Source organism: Notechis scutatus, chromosome 4 (assembly GCF_049901735.1).
Source record: "Notechis scutatus isolate UNSWTSFEM ecotype Mainland chromosome 4, rNotScu1.2, whole genome shotgun sequence".
NCBI classification, from domain to species: domain Eukaryota; kingdom Metazoa; phylum Chordata; class Lepidosauria; order Squamata; family Elapidae; genus Notechis; species Notechis scutatus.
Genome location: NC_142012.1, coordinates 72,474,180 through 72,490,885, shown reverse-complemented (window position 1 = coordinate 72,490,885; position 16,706 = coordinate 72,474,180). Strand labels below are relative to the sequence as shown.

At 37.1% G+C, this 16,706-nt stretch overlaps 1 protein-coding gene across 1 annotated transcript in view; it reads right to left on the bottom strand.

Annotated features, from left to right (window-relative positions):
* Positions 1 to 2,997: 2,997 nt before the first annotated feature.
* Positions 2,998 to 16,706, bottom strand: part of TM9SF3 (transmembrane 9 superfamily member 3) — a 67,174-nt gene continuing 53,465 nt past the window's right edge. Inside the window, exons 9-15 of the mRNA XM_087963734.1 lie at positions 10,967 to 11,097; positions 10,486 to 10,625; positions 9,650 to 9,718; positions 9,406 to 9,552; positions 9,075 to 9,158; positions 8,886 to 8,962; positions 2,998 to 4,843 (exon numbers count right to left, since the gene is read on the bottom strand). Coding sequence (XP_087819860.1) covers positions 4,776 to 4,843; positions 8,886 to 8,962; positions 9,075 to 9,158; positions 9,406 to 9,552; positions 9,650 to 9,718; positions 10,486 to 10,625; positions 10,967 to 11,097 — 716 coding nt within the window. The 3' untranslated portion in view covers positions 2,998 to 4,775. The remainder of the gene's footprint in view (positions 4,844 to 8,885; positions 8,963 to 9,074; positions 9,159 to 9,405; positions 9,553 to 9,649; positions 9,719 to 10,485; positions 10,626 to 10,966; positions 11,098 to 16,706) is intronic.

Below are 16,706 nucleotides of genomic sequence, written 5' to 3'. Positions count from 1 at the left end.
TCTCTGAAGAAAATATGAATGGAATGTACTTTCGATTCCACACTGCTGCCTGCTCTTTGAAACTCCCCCTCCCCCATTCTTTCTGTTGACAACTATAAAACGTGTATACAAAATGTTTTATGAGTTGACATATGACCGGTTTATAGACAGAGAGTGGAAAAAAGAACTAGATAATCTAGTTCTATTGGAATTGAGAGAAAAGGAATTTGTTTGAGACTTAGAGTACTCCCAAAGGATTCTGATGAAAACATTAGAGAAAAGTTTATTAAAGCCTTGAAAAATTTTGGGATTGGAAAAAGGAGGATACAGAAAATTGATAAAGTATTTAGAATAAATTCTAAATTTGTGAGAACACAAAAAGTTCAAAGGGGTGCTTTGATTACTTTATCAAGAAGACAAGAGATCAAGTTTTACAACAGATAATTCTTCTTAAATAAATTCTTATTAAAGTTTTGCATAAAAGAAGAGTTTTGATTTTTTTTTTTTGACTAAGACTTTAAAGCAGAAGATTTCATTCCACGGGACAAATTGTAACGTGTAATCTTTACTTTTAAACAGCAGAGGTCTTGACTAAATTTCATTCAGGCAGCCAGGCAATTTCTAGAAATTTTTTGGATGAGATCCAAATAGATGTATTAGTGGAGGTCAAGGCTGTCCAACTCACGGCCCACAGGTCGGATGTGTTGCACTGGCCACACTCATGTCTGGTTTAGTAAAGGGGAAAAAAGTCAAGATACGTCATGCGATGACATCGTGACAACGCAAGTTTGCTGTCAAACTTGTGGCCTGAGGGCCAGATGCTTTATGCGTTGGCCACGCCCATACTTGGTTTAGCAAAGGGGCAAAAGTCACAAAACGTAACATGACAATGCTGTGACGAAGCGACTTTTACACCCCTTCTATAGGTAGTACTTGACTTAAAACAGTTCATTTATGATGTATGAAAATGAAAAAAGTGACAGGACCATTTTTCAGACGATAGTTTCAGCATCCCCACAGTGATGTGTGCAAAATTCAGATGCTTGACAACTGACTCCCACTTAAGATGGTTTCAGTGTCTAGGGATCAGGTGATCTTTTGCAACGTTCCAACAATCAAAGTCAATAGGGTACCCAGATTTACTTAATAACCTTGTTACTAACTTAACAATTATTGCGATTTACTTAAAAGGTTGTAAGGTGGGGCAAAATACACTTAAGCAGTGTCTCATTTATCAACAGTAATTTTGAGCTCAATTGTGGTTATAAGTCAAGGACTACCTGTACAGAAAAAGTCCAATAGGTATAACAAGAACCTGAAAGGGATGATACTGAACTAAGTGCTACAGTATCAATTTTTAAAAATATGTTTTGCTTGATAATGGATTATAAATACTTAAACGTTAAAGAATCTTGGAAAGGGTTCGCCCTAATGCACCAAGCAGTTGAAAGAGGTAGCAGGAAGTTTTATATTTTCAGACTTGCAAAATTCATGTCAGCCCTCCTAGGTATATCAAACAGGAAATATTATTGGATGAGCTAAATCTACTTTACTATAAGACTATCCTAACAGAATCTAGTCACCTAGGTAAGATGGACAGTGTAGAAATTTGACAAATAAAATAAATGGTAAATTTGTTGCAGTGGATGAAAATTAATTTGCACAGGACTATTACACTGATACTGGAAATTTATGCCCCAAATGAAGAAAATATATTTTTTATAAAGGAGAGGAATTTTTTGTATTAATGATTGACTGGGGGACTGGAATGGAGTGATCGCTCCACAACTGGACAGAATGTCTGAGAAAAACATTAAAATCACTCAAGACAAATTACCAAAAGTTTTGTTTGATCTGATGGATAATTTAGGACTCACTGATACAGGGAGACAGAAAAATGGTAATTCAACAATGTATACTTGCTTTCCTGAAAAACACAGATTTTTTTTTCAAGAATAGGCATGATTTGGATTTCAAAGAATTTGGCCACTAAGATTTCCAAAGTAGAAATATTACCAATATTTTGAGTCATAATCCATGAGTTTAATGTATAAAAGAAAATCTAATTCTTTTAGATGGAGACTAAATACAATGTTATTACATCAAGAAGCAATAGTGGAGGATTATAAAAGAAATTGAAAAAATTTTTGAAAATAATTTAGGCAAAGGTACTGATTTAAGAATGGTCTGGGATGCAAGTAAATATTTTATTAAAAGTTATTTTACACAATATAATAATGAACTGCAAGCTATCCTGGATGAAATAAAAAGAACTAAAATAATCTCCAGAGAACATAAACATATCTCAATAAATTAAGATTCTACAACAGCTATTATATTTACTAAGAGAAATGGAAATAAAAATGAATTATAAAAAGTTAAAAAATGAATTTGCAAATAAACCAGGGAAATGGCTAGCATATAAAATACAAAAAGTAAAGAAAAATGGTATTGAAATTATAAGAGAGATACTTTATTAATAGATGGTATGCCAATACAAACGGAAAGCATTCCATCAATATTCCAATTTTTACAAGGAAATGCCATTTCATCAGAGAAAATAGATAAATACCTTAAGTAACAAAATTTACAGAGGATTACTGAGGAACAAGGATAGAGTATGAAGGGACTTACAACAAAAGGGAAGCTTCTGAAGCAATAAAAAGAAATTAAGCTTAATTAAGAAAGGTACCTGGACCAGATGGATTATGAGGTTGTTTTAAAAATGTTTTGAGGATGAATTTTACAACCTTTCAAAACAAGATGAATTCTATCTTCTAGGGAGGAAAGATGCCAAAGAGATGAATACAGAGTACGCTGCAGTTATTTCAATAGAGAAAAGGAGATCAAACTCCGAATCATGTAATACAGTAAATCTTATCTTAGAAATATTGTAAAATACTGTATAATTATATTTATCCTGCTCAGCCTCTGCGCCCCATTTGAAACTAAGTAAAAGCTTGTAGGGTAATTATAGAATGTAATCATAACATTTTATATAACAATCAGCTGCAATTCTTTTACTGTAAATTGCATTTATTTATCTTGCACAATTATTTTCCAATGTGAAAAGTCTTCAGGTGAACTCATCTCAGTAAAATAGTTCAATACCACACACACAGACAACCAATTGGGATTAACAAATGCCCCTCATAAATTGTTTCTTGAAATAATCTGCATTGTTTAGCTTCAAACTTTGCCTTGAAAATACATACTAAATGCTTATTTCAAACTTCCTTTAAAAACAAGGATTTCTAAATTCTTATTGCAGCTTAATCTTCAGGAGTTTGGGGAAAATCTTATCTTTACTTCATTGGTTCTTGCTTTTCACTTACAACATCTGCATACTTATGGAAAATGTCTCTTCCTTGACCAGGCAAATTCTTTTTAGATGAATAAAGCACATTAGGGAATAGCTCAGTACAACCTGGGGTTTAGTATCTGAAGAATATATATGTACTTTTTTAGAACAGTTTTTCCAAAGATTGATGAACTAATCATCTTTTAATTTAAAATATATCTATTTTTCACCATCAGAAAGTTTGTCTGAAAAGTTTATTTGAAACTTTCTGAACACTTAAAGCAACATTGCTGTAGATATTATTAAAGTGTCCAGAGAGAACTAAACAAAATCAAATTCTTATAAATTACAAGTTTTTGCTTTTGAAAGAGCTTAGGTAAAGAGAAAACATGAAATATGTACTGCAAGGAAATCCCCAACATTTCATGCAAGAGCAGGCAAGATGTAAAAAGCCACCTAAATTCACATATTTATATACTGAATCATCAGAAAAAAGTATTCTTTAGTAAATCTGTACATCCAAATACACTTGGGAGCTACATCTAAGTTACATCATTTAATGTTTCATACACTTGTTACCCTTTTAAATCATCAAGTAAACATTCCAAACTGGGGGTGGGCTGATGAAAAGAAAGAAGGAAGGAAGGAAGGAAGGAAGGAAGGAAGGAAGGAAGGAAGGAAGGAAGGAAGGAAGGAAGGAAGGAAGGAAGGAAGGAAGGAAGGAAGGAAGGAAGGAAGGAAGGAAGGAAATCACTGTAGACATTCATTTTGTTTTTAAATCTAGACCTCCATGTGTTGAATGCTTCATCTTCATATAGTTTGCTTCCTGACATATAAAAATTGTACTGCAGAAAACTCCTTTATTATTTGTTACATTTCTTTGGATGGGTTTTAGATATACCGTAGTTCAATATACTTTTTGTAATGAACAAATGGAAACTTGGTCCTATTAAAATGAGAATGCATGCAAATATTTGACTTAAAAAAACAAAACAAATGCATGTATATTTTATAATAGGTAACATTGCAAATTATTAGGGTAGCACCCGTGTTTCTTCGCCCTATCAAATAACACTAAAGTTGAAGGGAAGAAATCTTTCCAGAAGAGTTATTTTTTGTACCAATAACTTACTAGAAACTTCTAAGAACCATCTTCCTTTAGAACTGAATGGAACAAATAGTTAAATACAGTTTGTCCTCTTCACTGAAGAGAGCTAGACTATTCATCTTTATGAGCTAATTTTGGGAAGATAAGCATGTACTGTGGAAATGCCTACTGAATATAATCCACACATTTGCTGAGAACATTTGGAAAAAGTCAGTAAGAACCTAGGATCAATAAAAACAGATGTTGCTTTAAATGATCCACAAGAGAGAGACCCACAGAGTGCCCAGTGCCACACACAAAAATTTTCCTGCGCTTTTGGTGTGCAAGTTATATACTCTTTTCCCACCCCACACACTAAAATGTTAACTGTTCCGGTTTTCAGTTCTTTTAGTCAATTTTCACATTCGTGTAGATTTTTCGAACAAAGGCACTTGTTCCCATATAGCCAATTGCTCCTGCAAAAAATAAATAAATTAAATTAAATAATGTTATATTATAATATTTGTGTGTGTGTGTGTGTGTGTGTGTGTGTGTGCATGAGACTTATTTTCGAGAGTAACTTTTAAAAGCAGGATTCACTATTGAGTAAATATAAATTGTACAACTGAACAACAACAAAAAAGATGCTGTGCAATCTTTTAAATTTCAACAAGATGATCTACCTAAAATTCAGCTAACCTATCAGTACCGTTTTGTTGTATTCTATATTCAGCTTGGACTGAGAATTCGGCATGATGCTACATACCAGATGCGTGCCTCTTTAAATGTGTGGATTAAACTGCATTAAAAATGTAATCAAATTGGAATTGGTAGCAACTCTGAACTCTCATATGTCAAATATATTCAAGATCCTATTTCTCTTAAGCTGTAGCTTTTCAACAGCTTTATTTCTTTATATATGAAATATTCTATTTTATACCAGGTAAGTGACAGAACTGGTTATACAGAGCAGTGCAGTTGCAAAAATACTTGCAGAAGCTACCAGTGATTAACAAAATCAAGCAACTGGGAGGGGGCATTTAGGCTACCAATTCCAATTCTCTGCTCAGTGCAGCAATCTAAATTAAAGCATCTCAACAGAAGACTCTCCAACTACTGAACACACCCAAGTGCTCCTATAAACTACATTTTTAAAGAAATCAGTGTAGCTCAGCGATATCACATGGATCATGTTTGGGATCCTCAGAACTGTCGTATCTATGTTTTGAAAATGATTGAAACATTCTGCTCATGCTCAAATATATGCTTATTTATTTCCACAATTGCAGGATTCAAGATATACTGCAGAGGTGGGATTTAGCTGGTTTGGACTGGTTTAGGCGTACCTGTTGTTAATTTTCTGCGCAGTTCAACGAACTGGTTGATCGCACCACTGGCTAGCCCATCCCATCCCACCCAGCCCCTCCTTAGCTTGCCTTGGCTGCTTGCCTGGAGTCATGCCTGGGGCCCAGCTATTCTCTGGTTCTTCGCCCAGGCCCAGCCTTAGATCTGCAGCACCACCTCAGCCCTGCTCCCTGGGCATGCGCACAGGAGGTGGTGAGTGCCCAGGGCCTGGCATCCCTGGGGACTGCTTGCTGAGCGCTGCACTTCACCCAGGACACCAGCCCAGCCCTCATGTGCTTGGAGCCTCCTGTGCGCACGCCCAGGGGGCGGGGCTGAGGTAGCAGCGCAGATGTAAGGCTGGCTGTGGTTGGCACCGGCGCCTCTATGCCTCATTTACTGGCCTTTCCCTGGGACTGCCCCGCCACCACATGGGAAAACCATGTCCCTACCTGTGCGTGGAGGAAGGAAGAGGTAGCCAGCGTGCCATGGGAAGTAGGGGATTGTAAGCCGCAAGGGCTCTGGAAGGCGAATGTGGAAGGCGAATGGCAGTGGCGTGTGACTTCTGGCATTACAGGGGGGTGGGGAAGGGGCAGAAGCAGAACTGCCTTTTCGGCATCAGGCATGGAGGCAACAGAAAGGAGGGTGGACAAAAAGGGAAGCTCCACAGGTGTTTTTTTTTTTTAATGGGCAGAGGCTTCCCATTTTGATTCCCTTCCCGTCATTGCCTCTGTGCCTGACTGCGTGACTCTCAACTCACCTCTCCAAGCTGTGCGTGTGTGTGTGTGTGTGTACACGCGTGCCTAAGGTCTCCCCCTTTGTAACCTGGTGCTGTGACAATGGAGAGGAAAACATTGGGATAGGCTGCTGCAGGCTGAGAAAAACAAACATTGCAAAAAAGAGAGCCTTTGTTAGTTTGCACTTTGCAGCCTACCATCACAGAAATTAGTTTGAGTGTCTGTGTGTGTGCATGCGTGGGCAGGGGGAGGTGTTACACTCTGTTCAGCCTGCAAGCTCATTATAGGCTGCAAGCTAATGAAAGCTCTATTTTTGCAATGGTTGTTTTTCTCAACCCTCCCAGCGCAGCCTCTCCCAATCTTTTCCTCTCCAATGTCCCAGTGCCAGGCTGAAAGTGGCACACACAAACATACACATGCATGAGTCTGGGAGATGTGAGCTAAAAACCATGCTGAAACCACAATGGGAAAGGGGTCAAAATGGGAAGTCTCTGTTGGGAGCCTCTGGCAGCTTAAAAAAGGAAACAAGGGAGGGACAGAGGGACGGACAGAAGGAAGGAATGAAGGAAAGACAACTTGGTTGGAGATGCCCCAGTTAAAAGGAGAAAGCAACGTTGTATTCTGTTTTTCACAGACAGAACTTTGTTGGCAATCCAAGTTAACATTGGTATTCTTGAATTCTGAGCTCTTCAGAATGTATCCCCTCCTTGTGTGTTGCAAATACCTATTTCCAGTGGAGAAAATAGGACAAAGCAGAGTGGGGGAAATATTTTCCTTTGCTATATTTCCAGTCTGAATTAGATCATGGCAGGTTCCCTACAGGAGAGCCCTTTTAAGAATTATATATTATAGAAAAGCAACTAACTTACCTCTGTTCCTAAACGCTAAAGCTGTTGTACATAAAAAACAGAGGAACTCCAAACAAATATCAAAGGCAACATTTTGACAGTTTTCCTCTCCTGGTGATCTCCCATCCTATTGCTGAGGATGCTTTGATTACAAAGCCAGGTCTCCTCACATGGGGAGGGAGCGGACTCCTCTCTGACCCACAGACTTTGCCCTCCTGCATATACCATGAGCAACATGTCCAAGAAGAGTGAGCACAGCAGCAGCAACCTGAGCTGTAGGGTCCCCGTGCCCTGAGAGCTTGAGAGCCAGGCTGGACTCTTGCCCTCCACTACCCAGGGCTCTGGGCAGCCTGCGCTGCTGCCGGGGGTCCTTTTCATGGCCTGAGAGGGACGGCGAGGCTCCTCTGAAGGACAAGTGTTTGGCTCTCACCTAGTCCCACCTTCCTCTGCTGGAGACAATGGATCCCCCCCAGACCTGCCAGGACCACCACAGGTGCCCTCCCAACACGAGCGATGTTGAGCTGGCCACGTGCTGCCACCCCCACCATGCCCACTTTGGCCATGCCTACCCAGTCACATGACCACTTTGGTCATGCCCTCCCAGCCAGTCATTAGGGCAGAGAACCGGTTGTTAAATTATTTGAATCCCACCACTGATATACTCTTTTTGAACTACCACATTGTTTGCTTCTGTATTTTCAGAAAAAGCTCAGGGCTCAACAAGGGGGAAAAAGATCTGCCAGTGTTTTGCTCAGCAAAGTCATGTTATGTAGCCTATACCAAGTGTCTATGGAAACCAAAGCAAAGGAAAAATCATTTGGGAAATTTTAGTTCATGAAGCAATCAGTTCAGATACTTCCAGCTCCCAGAGATCGTACATAGTTTTTTTAATGGCTTCTTTCATTTTTCTCTTACCTTGTCTACCTCATTTTTTCCCTTCTACTTTCTGACCTCTTCTGATTTATTTTTGCTCATTGAACTGGGGAACAGAACAGGGTGATAAAGCTTAATTGCCTTTTTTTCCCTCTTCCCCCACCTTCCATTTACATTCCAACACTTATTTCCTCTTGCCTGATCTTCCTGTTTATCTTTCTACAAATAAGTTACTATGTGAAGTTACACACATACAGAGATATTTCTAAGGAAAGCTGAAAGAAGATAGAAAGAAATATCTGTGACTAGGTAATAATTGTATAAGAAAGTGTTTAAGCTTGCAGTTGAGAGATCAATTGGTTTTGCAGTTGGGATGCCTTAATTTATATGCAATTAATTCTAAATCTAATAATTCATTTCATTTCTGGCCTTGGCCTTGACTATTTTTGAGAGCATTCTTATCACTCAAAGACCTGTGTTATCCTAAGCATGTTATATGCTTCCACTTTAAACCTTATGTGTAAAAATGAATTCCTATAAAGATATATATAACTGGCTATTACTTATGTAATCATATAGCTATTGAAATCAAATAATTTTATAGCTGACAATTCTTTAATATATTCAGAAAACTAAGAATATATTTGCAAAAAATATATTAAGTAGTTTAAAAGGATAAAATTTGAGAACTAAAAATTCTGAAACCATTGTGATCTTACCACACATTATTCCTAGGGCTGTGCTAAATACTGCCATATAGCCAAAGTAAAAAGATGTCTGAAACAAACCATACATCCTGGAGAAAAAAACAGAAGATAAAACAAATTTTAACACTCCCGAAATTAAGAATAGTTACAAAGTTGTAATTGTGTTGTTTTAAGATAGATGTAAAATGTAAAATTACGTACTTTGTCTTGAAAAAGTAATAATAAAAGGAATACATATAAACATAGATTGCAGTTGAAGCAGCAGAAAGAAAACTCGTCCATTGCCTAAAAAACATAAATCAAGAATATAATATTTTGACCAATAACATAAAATGTTCCATGACAAAATTTGTAACACATAATTATTCAATTTTAATTAACTATTCTGAGTTTCATAAAAAAGTAAAGATAAATATTTTACAAATATAAAAAACTCTTTCATGTTTTGTTCAGTTTCTTTTACAACCTAAAAGAGACCCATGTTCAGTCTTGCTTTTTAATGGTTAAAATTGAATAAACATATTGTACTTACCACCGATAGTCCTCTGCATTCAATAAAAAGTATGTACACACAATTGTCACACAAACAGTTACAATGCAAAGGATGACCAAAACTAACATCATGAAGCCATAGACGTAATAGATTTTGTAAGCCCAGAAGGAGGTGAAAATAAAATACCTAAAGAGAAAATAAGTATATTTCAAATATATACCTCTAGTTAATCTGATATTTAATTTTACTGGCAAGTTGTTTTTATAAAAAAAAAAACACTTACATTTCAATGAAAATTGATCCAAAAGGGAGAATACCACCAAGGCAAACAATAACAGCTGGTTCCATAAACCTGGAAAAAAAGAACTAAATTTCTCATTTAACCAAGGTCAATGGGAAAAAGTCACTTTAACAGAATATTCCTACTGATCTCACTGAAATCAACAGAAAAACACCATTGATTTTTAAAATGCACTACATGTAAAAATCTAAAATATTTTGAATTCTTTAATAAAACTCAGCCTGTGAGAGCCACAGGTCTGTCAGCTCTAAGATTAATTACAAAACAGTTGCAATATTAGTTTGTGTAATATTGCACAATATATTGTGCAATGTTAGTTATGTTTTGCCAATGGATGAAGGCATCTAGCCCAGTGGTGGGATTCAAATTTTTTTGCTACCGGTTTGGTGGGCGTGGCATGGCTTGATGGGCGTGGCCTGGTGAGCATGGCAGGGGAAGTTACTGTAAAATCTCCATTCCCACCCCACTAACCTGCTTTCCAGCTCCTGTGCAGGGCAACAAAAGAAGACCCAGCCAATCAGCTGAGGCAGAGAATAGATGGGGGCGGGGCCAGTCAGAGGTGGTATTTTCTGGTTCTCCGAACTACTCAAAATTTCTGCTACTGGTTCTCCAGAACTGGTCAGAACCTGCTGAATACCACCTCTGATCTAGCCCCTGCAATCTATTCAAGAAAGAGATCAATGCATCCTTTCTCCTATTAGATGCCATCATCTTATGCTTAGATAATTATCCAGAAATCCCCATAAAGACCAACTAGCCTCTAAAGTAGGGTAACATACTTTATCAGATACATGAACACAGACAAATTTAAACTTTACCATTTTTTTTCTGGGATTGGACGAGGAACAGCATTTACTCGGCAAGGAAAGTTGGGCTGACCGGAAAGATTTCGTCCAAGTATTGTTCCAACAAGATTTAAAGGAAGAATAACAAAAAAGCAGATGCAACAAACAGCTACCTGTTAAATCAAATAAGAAGAGATATAAAATATATTCATTAAAATAAAATCAACCATTATTTTAACAGCAATTAATCATAAGAAAACATATTGTTATTCAAAATAGATAGGCTAAATGTTGTTTCAAGTTGACAGTAGCAACCTTCAAGCTTTGCTATGAGTTGGATGAACAGCAATGCCCCTCCCTCTACATTCCCACTCACTCCATAAGAACCTGTTGATTGGCAGCCTAGTTGATTGGCAGAATATCCCTAGTAGCTATGTGAATTTCAGTCCTCCACCTTTATCCTACAGATGGAATCTCTACTTCTTGGCAGATGTAGATTCTGCAAATTACTCACCATTGTCCCAAAAGGAATAGCTCTTGATGCATGATAATAAATGGCAATAAAATTAATGAAGAAGGCTGTGCCACACACCATTGCAGGAATAAGGAATGCTCCAATGAACATTTGCTTTATCCATCTTCTTCCTGGCAATCAAAACATTACATGCATATATAACTCAGGGTTATGATTATGAACCTTAAAATTCAGTAGTAGGACATAACTTAACTGGCATTGTAACACTATTTAGACTAGAAATGATGATGAGCTCTCAGTACCACTTTTCTCTTGTGGACCTAAAATAAGGCTACAACTCAATATAATATTTTCACAAATCTTGCAAATAAATGCAGTTTAAGGCCCTGAAACATCTTTTTATGTGTCATTAGAAAACATATATTCTAAAGATATTTATCATTTCTTCTTAAATTTGGACAATACAGGAAACTTAATTTGTTATAAATCATGAAACTTCAATTTTCTAAGATCTATTACTCTATGAAACTAATTTTAGTGAAGAAATTAATGTATATTATCTTCCTCCTCTCTTGTTGAAATGTTTTTCCTCTTGGAAACAGGATCTGAAGATAACTCTCCCAGGAATTATCGGGGAACTTATAAATTCCCATCTAGGGTGATACTGAAAATTCCAATCCCACAGAAAATTAGCCGCACGTGACTATCTTATTCTCATATAACAGGACCTTGCAAGCAAGAATGCCAGCAATGAGTTACATCCATAGAAAGTAAGGTCACGGATCCAATCTAAGTTTGTCACCAGGACTAAGAGCTTAAGTCTTCCGAGCTTTTGGACTCGTGCTGGAGCCCATCCTCAGGGAACTTTTCTCTACCAGAATGTGTGCTTTGGGCTATTCCATGCTTAGCATTTATTTGATGCCTCTTTTTTTGTGGCCCTCTAGCTATTGATTGGGATACTGATGGCCGGCCATCAAGTCGTTGGCTGCTGTTTTCTTGTACTGCGAAGTCCTTGGCCCACAAGTACTTGAGAAGATGGTGGTAAATCAGCACTCTTGTTGATTGACAAGGGGCCTGTTTCCCAGGTTTCAATCATTTCCCTGGTTATCTTGGTACCTGCTCGGCCAACAATCTTGTAACAGTGACATTGAATGCATGTCCTTGTTCATTGAAATGTGAGGCTACCAATGAGTTCAGATTTCCTCATCTGATCACTTGTGTTCTTACAGTCTGGTGGTTAGCTTCCTCCCCATCTGTCCTACATAGTCACAGGAATAATCAATACAGAGGTAGATTACAGAAGTATCTCCCACCTCCAAGCAATCGTTACAATGCATGATTTGTCCTTGTATAATAGCCTCTGGGCAGTGCACGATGCCCATTTACAGATCTTGGAAGCTGCATTCTACTGTTTCTAAAATGTTGATTTGTGGCAGGGTGGTCTTGTACTTTCTTTCTTCTTTCCTTTCTCCTGCGTGTTCCGCAAACAACATAATACAAGCTTGTAGATAGCCATTCTTGCCTGAATTGTTCATTAGGTATCTGCTCTCCAGTTGTTTAGCTTGCTGGGTATACAGTGGTTTCTCACCCTGCCAAATAGTGTTTTGATGCAACTCTTTTAAAATCAAATGTTCTAGTTCGTGCAAGACAGTTTCTGCCATGACCCTTGATATTGGGGATGCCATGGGTGTCTCTTATTTGCTAATACATTTTACCTTTTGAACATAAAGAAGATATGTTGACAATACTGGAATAGCTTCATGATTTGTGACCTGGTTAGGTTGTTTTGATCTGTGTTGTACTTTTCTAGTTTTCTGTCTATTACTTAGGATGCTAGGTGGGGAGGGAGGGAGGGAGGATGGAATTAGGGACACTATGTCAAAGGAGAATATGATCCCACCAGGAGCCCCATTTAAGCCTTGTAGTTTTGTCAAAAAGTGTATGGATGATGTGACCATGCTGTTTGAGGGTGGGATCAGAAAATGTAAGCATTGTGCCAGCCATTGGCACAACATTGTGCCAGCAGCTACTCATTAGTAGCCTCACATTTCAATGAACAAGGACTTACATTCAATTTTGCAGCTACTGAGAACTGGTGGGCAAGTAGGTGACTGACCTAGATTGGAACCTGCAACATCGTCCTGGAACACGTATATCTGCCTTCATTAATGTTATATTAATTACACTGAGCCAATTTCCTTCCTCAATTTTAAATAACTATAACCAAAAGTATTTATTGTGCGCCACATACTATGTAGCTGCAAAAGGGTAAGAAAATGGTTTGAAATACATGAATTGTCTTAAAAATCTGAGAATGGATGTGAATCTCTGAACTGAGTACGAAAGTCTCCACTATTTATTTAAAAAGAAAAAAGAAAAGAAAAATGAAGAAAAAATACTAATAACATTATAAATAAATAGTAATATCTGCACCATACTATTGTCGCAAGGATTTATAGTTGATTTAACCACAAGAATCAGTGAATGCAGAATAATTCCTCTCTGATGGCCTATAATAAGATCTTGAAAGAACTCTTTCCTCTGTTCTTTGTTGTTCAGCACATTTATACATGACAAGGACAAAGGTATAAAAGGTTGAAGGTCAGGTAACAAAAACCTAAGCTGGAGAGTATTACCACAGAGAGCAGAAAATGTATTTATTTATTTAGAATAGAATAGAATAGAATAGAATAGAATAGAATAGAATAGAATAGAATAGAATAGAATAGAATAGAATAGAATAGAATTCTTTATTGGCCAAGTGAACACACAAGGAATTTGTCTTGGTGTAAATACTCTCAGTATACATAAAAGAAAAGATACATTAATCAGGAGTCAAGAATCATAAGGTACAACACTTAATGATAGTCATAGGGTACAATAAGCAATCAATCATACTAGGAAACAGTTAATATAAATCGTAAGTATACAAGCGAAAAAGTTGCAGTCATACTGTCACAAGTGGGAGGGGATGGGTGATAAGGAATGATGACAAGATTTAACAGTTATAGTAGTGCAGACTTTGTAATAGTTGAACAGGGTTGAAGGAATTATTTGTTTAGCAGAGTGATGGCTTTCGGGAAAAAACTGTTCTTGTGTCTAATTGTTCTGGTGTGCAATGCTCTATAGCAGTGGTAGTCAACCTGGTCCCTACCGCCCCACTAGTGGGAGTTCCACCTTTCATGGTGGGCGGTAGGGGTTTTGTCCCCTACTTTATAAATCACCATTACTGTGGAACCGGTGGGCGGTTAGAGAAAATTTTACTACTAACAGAGATACAAAAGTGGGCGGTAGGGACTTCCGGTTTGTCGGCTTCGCGAGCGGCAGGGATTCGCGATACAGCGCGATCCCTGCTGCGCTAGCCGCTTTTGGTGCTCCGATCCGGACGGGTTCGGAGCTAAGGCTACCCTGCAGGGGTGGCTGAAGATAAGGGGGATCCGGAGTGAGGTTTGGGGGTGTTGCAGACCCCCTTCCCAGCCGGCAGAACCCCCTTTTCCCAAGACGGTGCAGCGGTGGTCCGTAATGGCCGCCACAAAGAAGCTGGCAGCCGGGTAAGAATGCGCAGGAGGAAGTGGAGAAAGCTTTTGAAAAGAGAAAGTTTTTTTGGTTCCCGGGACTGAGATATATTTAACAAAATTCCTGGAAATTATGGCTTTCTGAATGATACCTTCTAGAAGAGAAAATAAGCGGCAATTTGGTGGTGCTGAAAGGAAAGTTTACTCTCCTTCCCTACGGAATTAATAAGTGGATATTAAGAAACTTATTTTTTTAGGTAAAAACTGGCTTTAAGTGATAAGTGAGAAGGGAGAGGACTAAAAAAATATTTGTATGCTAAGACTTTTTTGGAGGAGATGCCTTAAGGATTTGAAGACTGAAATATATTGCAATAAGACTTTAAGAAACAGATTTGGACTTTCTTTTTTTCTGATTGATACTACCCCAGGAAGAGAAAGTGAGAACTTTGCCTTGGCTTGGACTGATTGATAACTTTGGGACTGTTTTATTTTTTTTTTAAATATCTTGGTTGCTGCAAGAAGAAAGAAGGGGAAAAGAAAAGAAAAGAAAAGATTTATAATGGCTTTTTCTGTTGAGGAACTGAGAAAAGAATATGAGCAAACAAAAAAAGATGGTAAAGATGGTTTGAAAGAAGCCTTCCTTTTCTTAGAAATGGCGCTTGCTAACTATCAACAAACATTACAACAGATGAAGACAGCAGAAGAAGAAGAAGGAGAGGAAGAAGCCATTTTTAATGAATTTCAGAATTTAACCAAGAAAGAAGGAAGAGGGAAAGGAAGAGAAATGAAGGACTTAAGATTTAAAAACACTTAAGAAGGGGAAAAATAAGGTGCAAAATCAATATAATGATAGTAAACAAAAGGAAAAAGGAACACAACAGAGAAGGGAAGCCAGTAAGGCAGAGGCTAGAAGAAAGGGGGGTAGAAAGGTTTGGTGGGGGAAGAAAGGAAGGAAAAAGGTGGAGAAAAGCCACAAAGTTTTGAAACTAGATGGGAAAAAAGGAATCTTTTTTAGGGATAAAGGGTAAAGTATAAATTCTTCAAAAAGATTTTGCAAGGTACACAAGATGATATCGTAGCATTGTATTAGAAATAGAAAACTAAAATGGTTTAAGAGTTGATAAGAGATCAAAATGTTGAAATGTTTAGTAATGATTGATTTTAAAATTTAACAATATTAAAGGGAAGGTTTAGAATATTGAGTTTTAATTAAAGAGTTTAATAAGATTATGGTATTGATGTTATTATAACATTTTTATTATAGCATTTGTTTTTGGAAAAGGCAATGGGAATGTTATAAGATTCAATATTTAGATCTACTGCTTAACTAGGTATTTAATTATTTTGGATTTACTATTTAGATAGAACGTACCAAGCAGAATCGGATTGGGTATTGGGTGTTATTTTAAATGTTAATTTGATTAATTTAGGGGGGAGATAGAAAGGCATCATACTCTGATTAGTGATTTCAGGAGAAATTCTTTTTTTATTATAAGGAACGAGACAAAGGGACAATAAAGAATGGACAAAAGATACAAATATAATGACTCAAATTAAGATGGATTAATTAAGATAGAATTAAGAAGAGTGAAATGTGTGGAGAAGCTAATATAGAAGACTTAGAATGGTAAATAAAATAAGTAATGACATGTAAGATGAGCATGAATACAACTGAAGTCCATGAAGAGAGAAATACCTGGGGCCAAGTTACTTTCCTAAAAGATCTTTTTTTTTTTTATGTATTGTGTGTTGTGTGTTTATGTTTCTGGGAGAATTAATAAAACCTTGCAGAAATATAGAATGAGAATAATGGCAACCAAGTCAGAAAGAAATAGATGAAATAATAATAATGAAATTGAATAAGAGTAAAGAGAAGTGAAGAGAAACTGGATAAGAGGTTTTTGTATGCTTATATGGAAATGGTTTAAAATAGAATTATAGGTTTTATCTGACTTGTTAAATTTATAATGGAAAAAGGTTTAAGTATGTAATGGTTAATGATGATTTGTTTCTGAAAAATTAATAAAACTTGTTTTTTTTTAAAAAAAGTGGGCGGTAGGTATAAAAAGGTTGACTACCCCTGCTCTATAGCGTCGTTTTGAGGGAAGGAGTTGAAACAGTTTATGTCCGGGATGCGATTTAGTGTATGGCATATCATATATGGACTAAGAATATATATTAAGAATTCACCTAGATTAGTAAAACACAATAAAATATAAACGCTAAAAATATCTATATTCAAATACCAATGTCTAGGCCGTCTA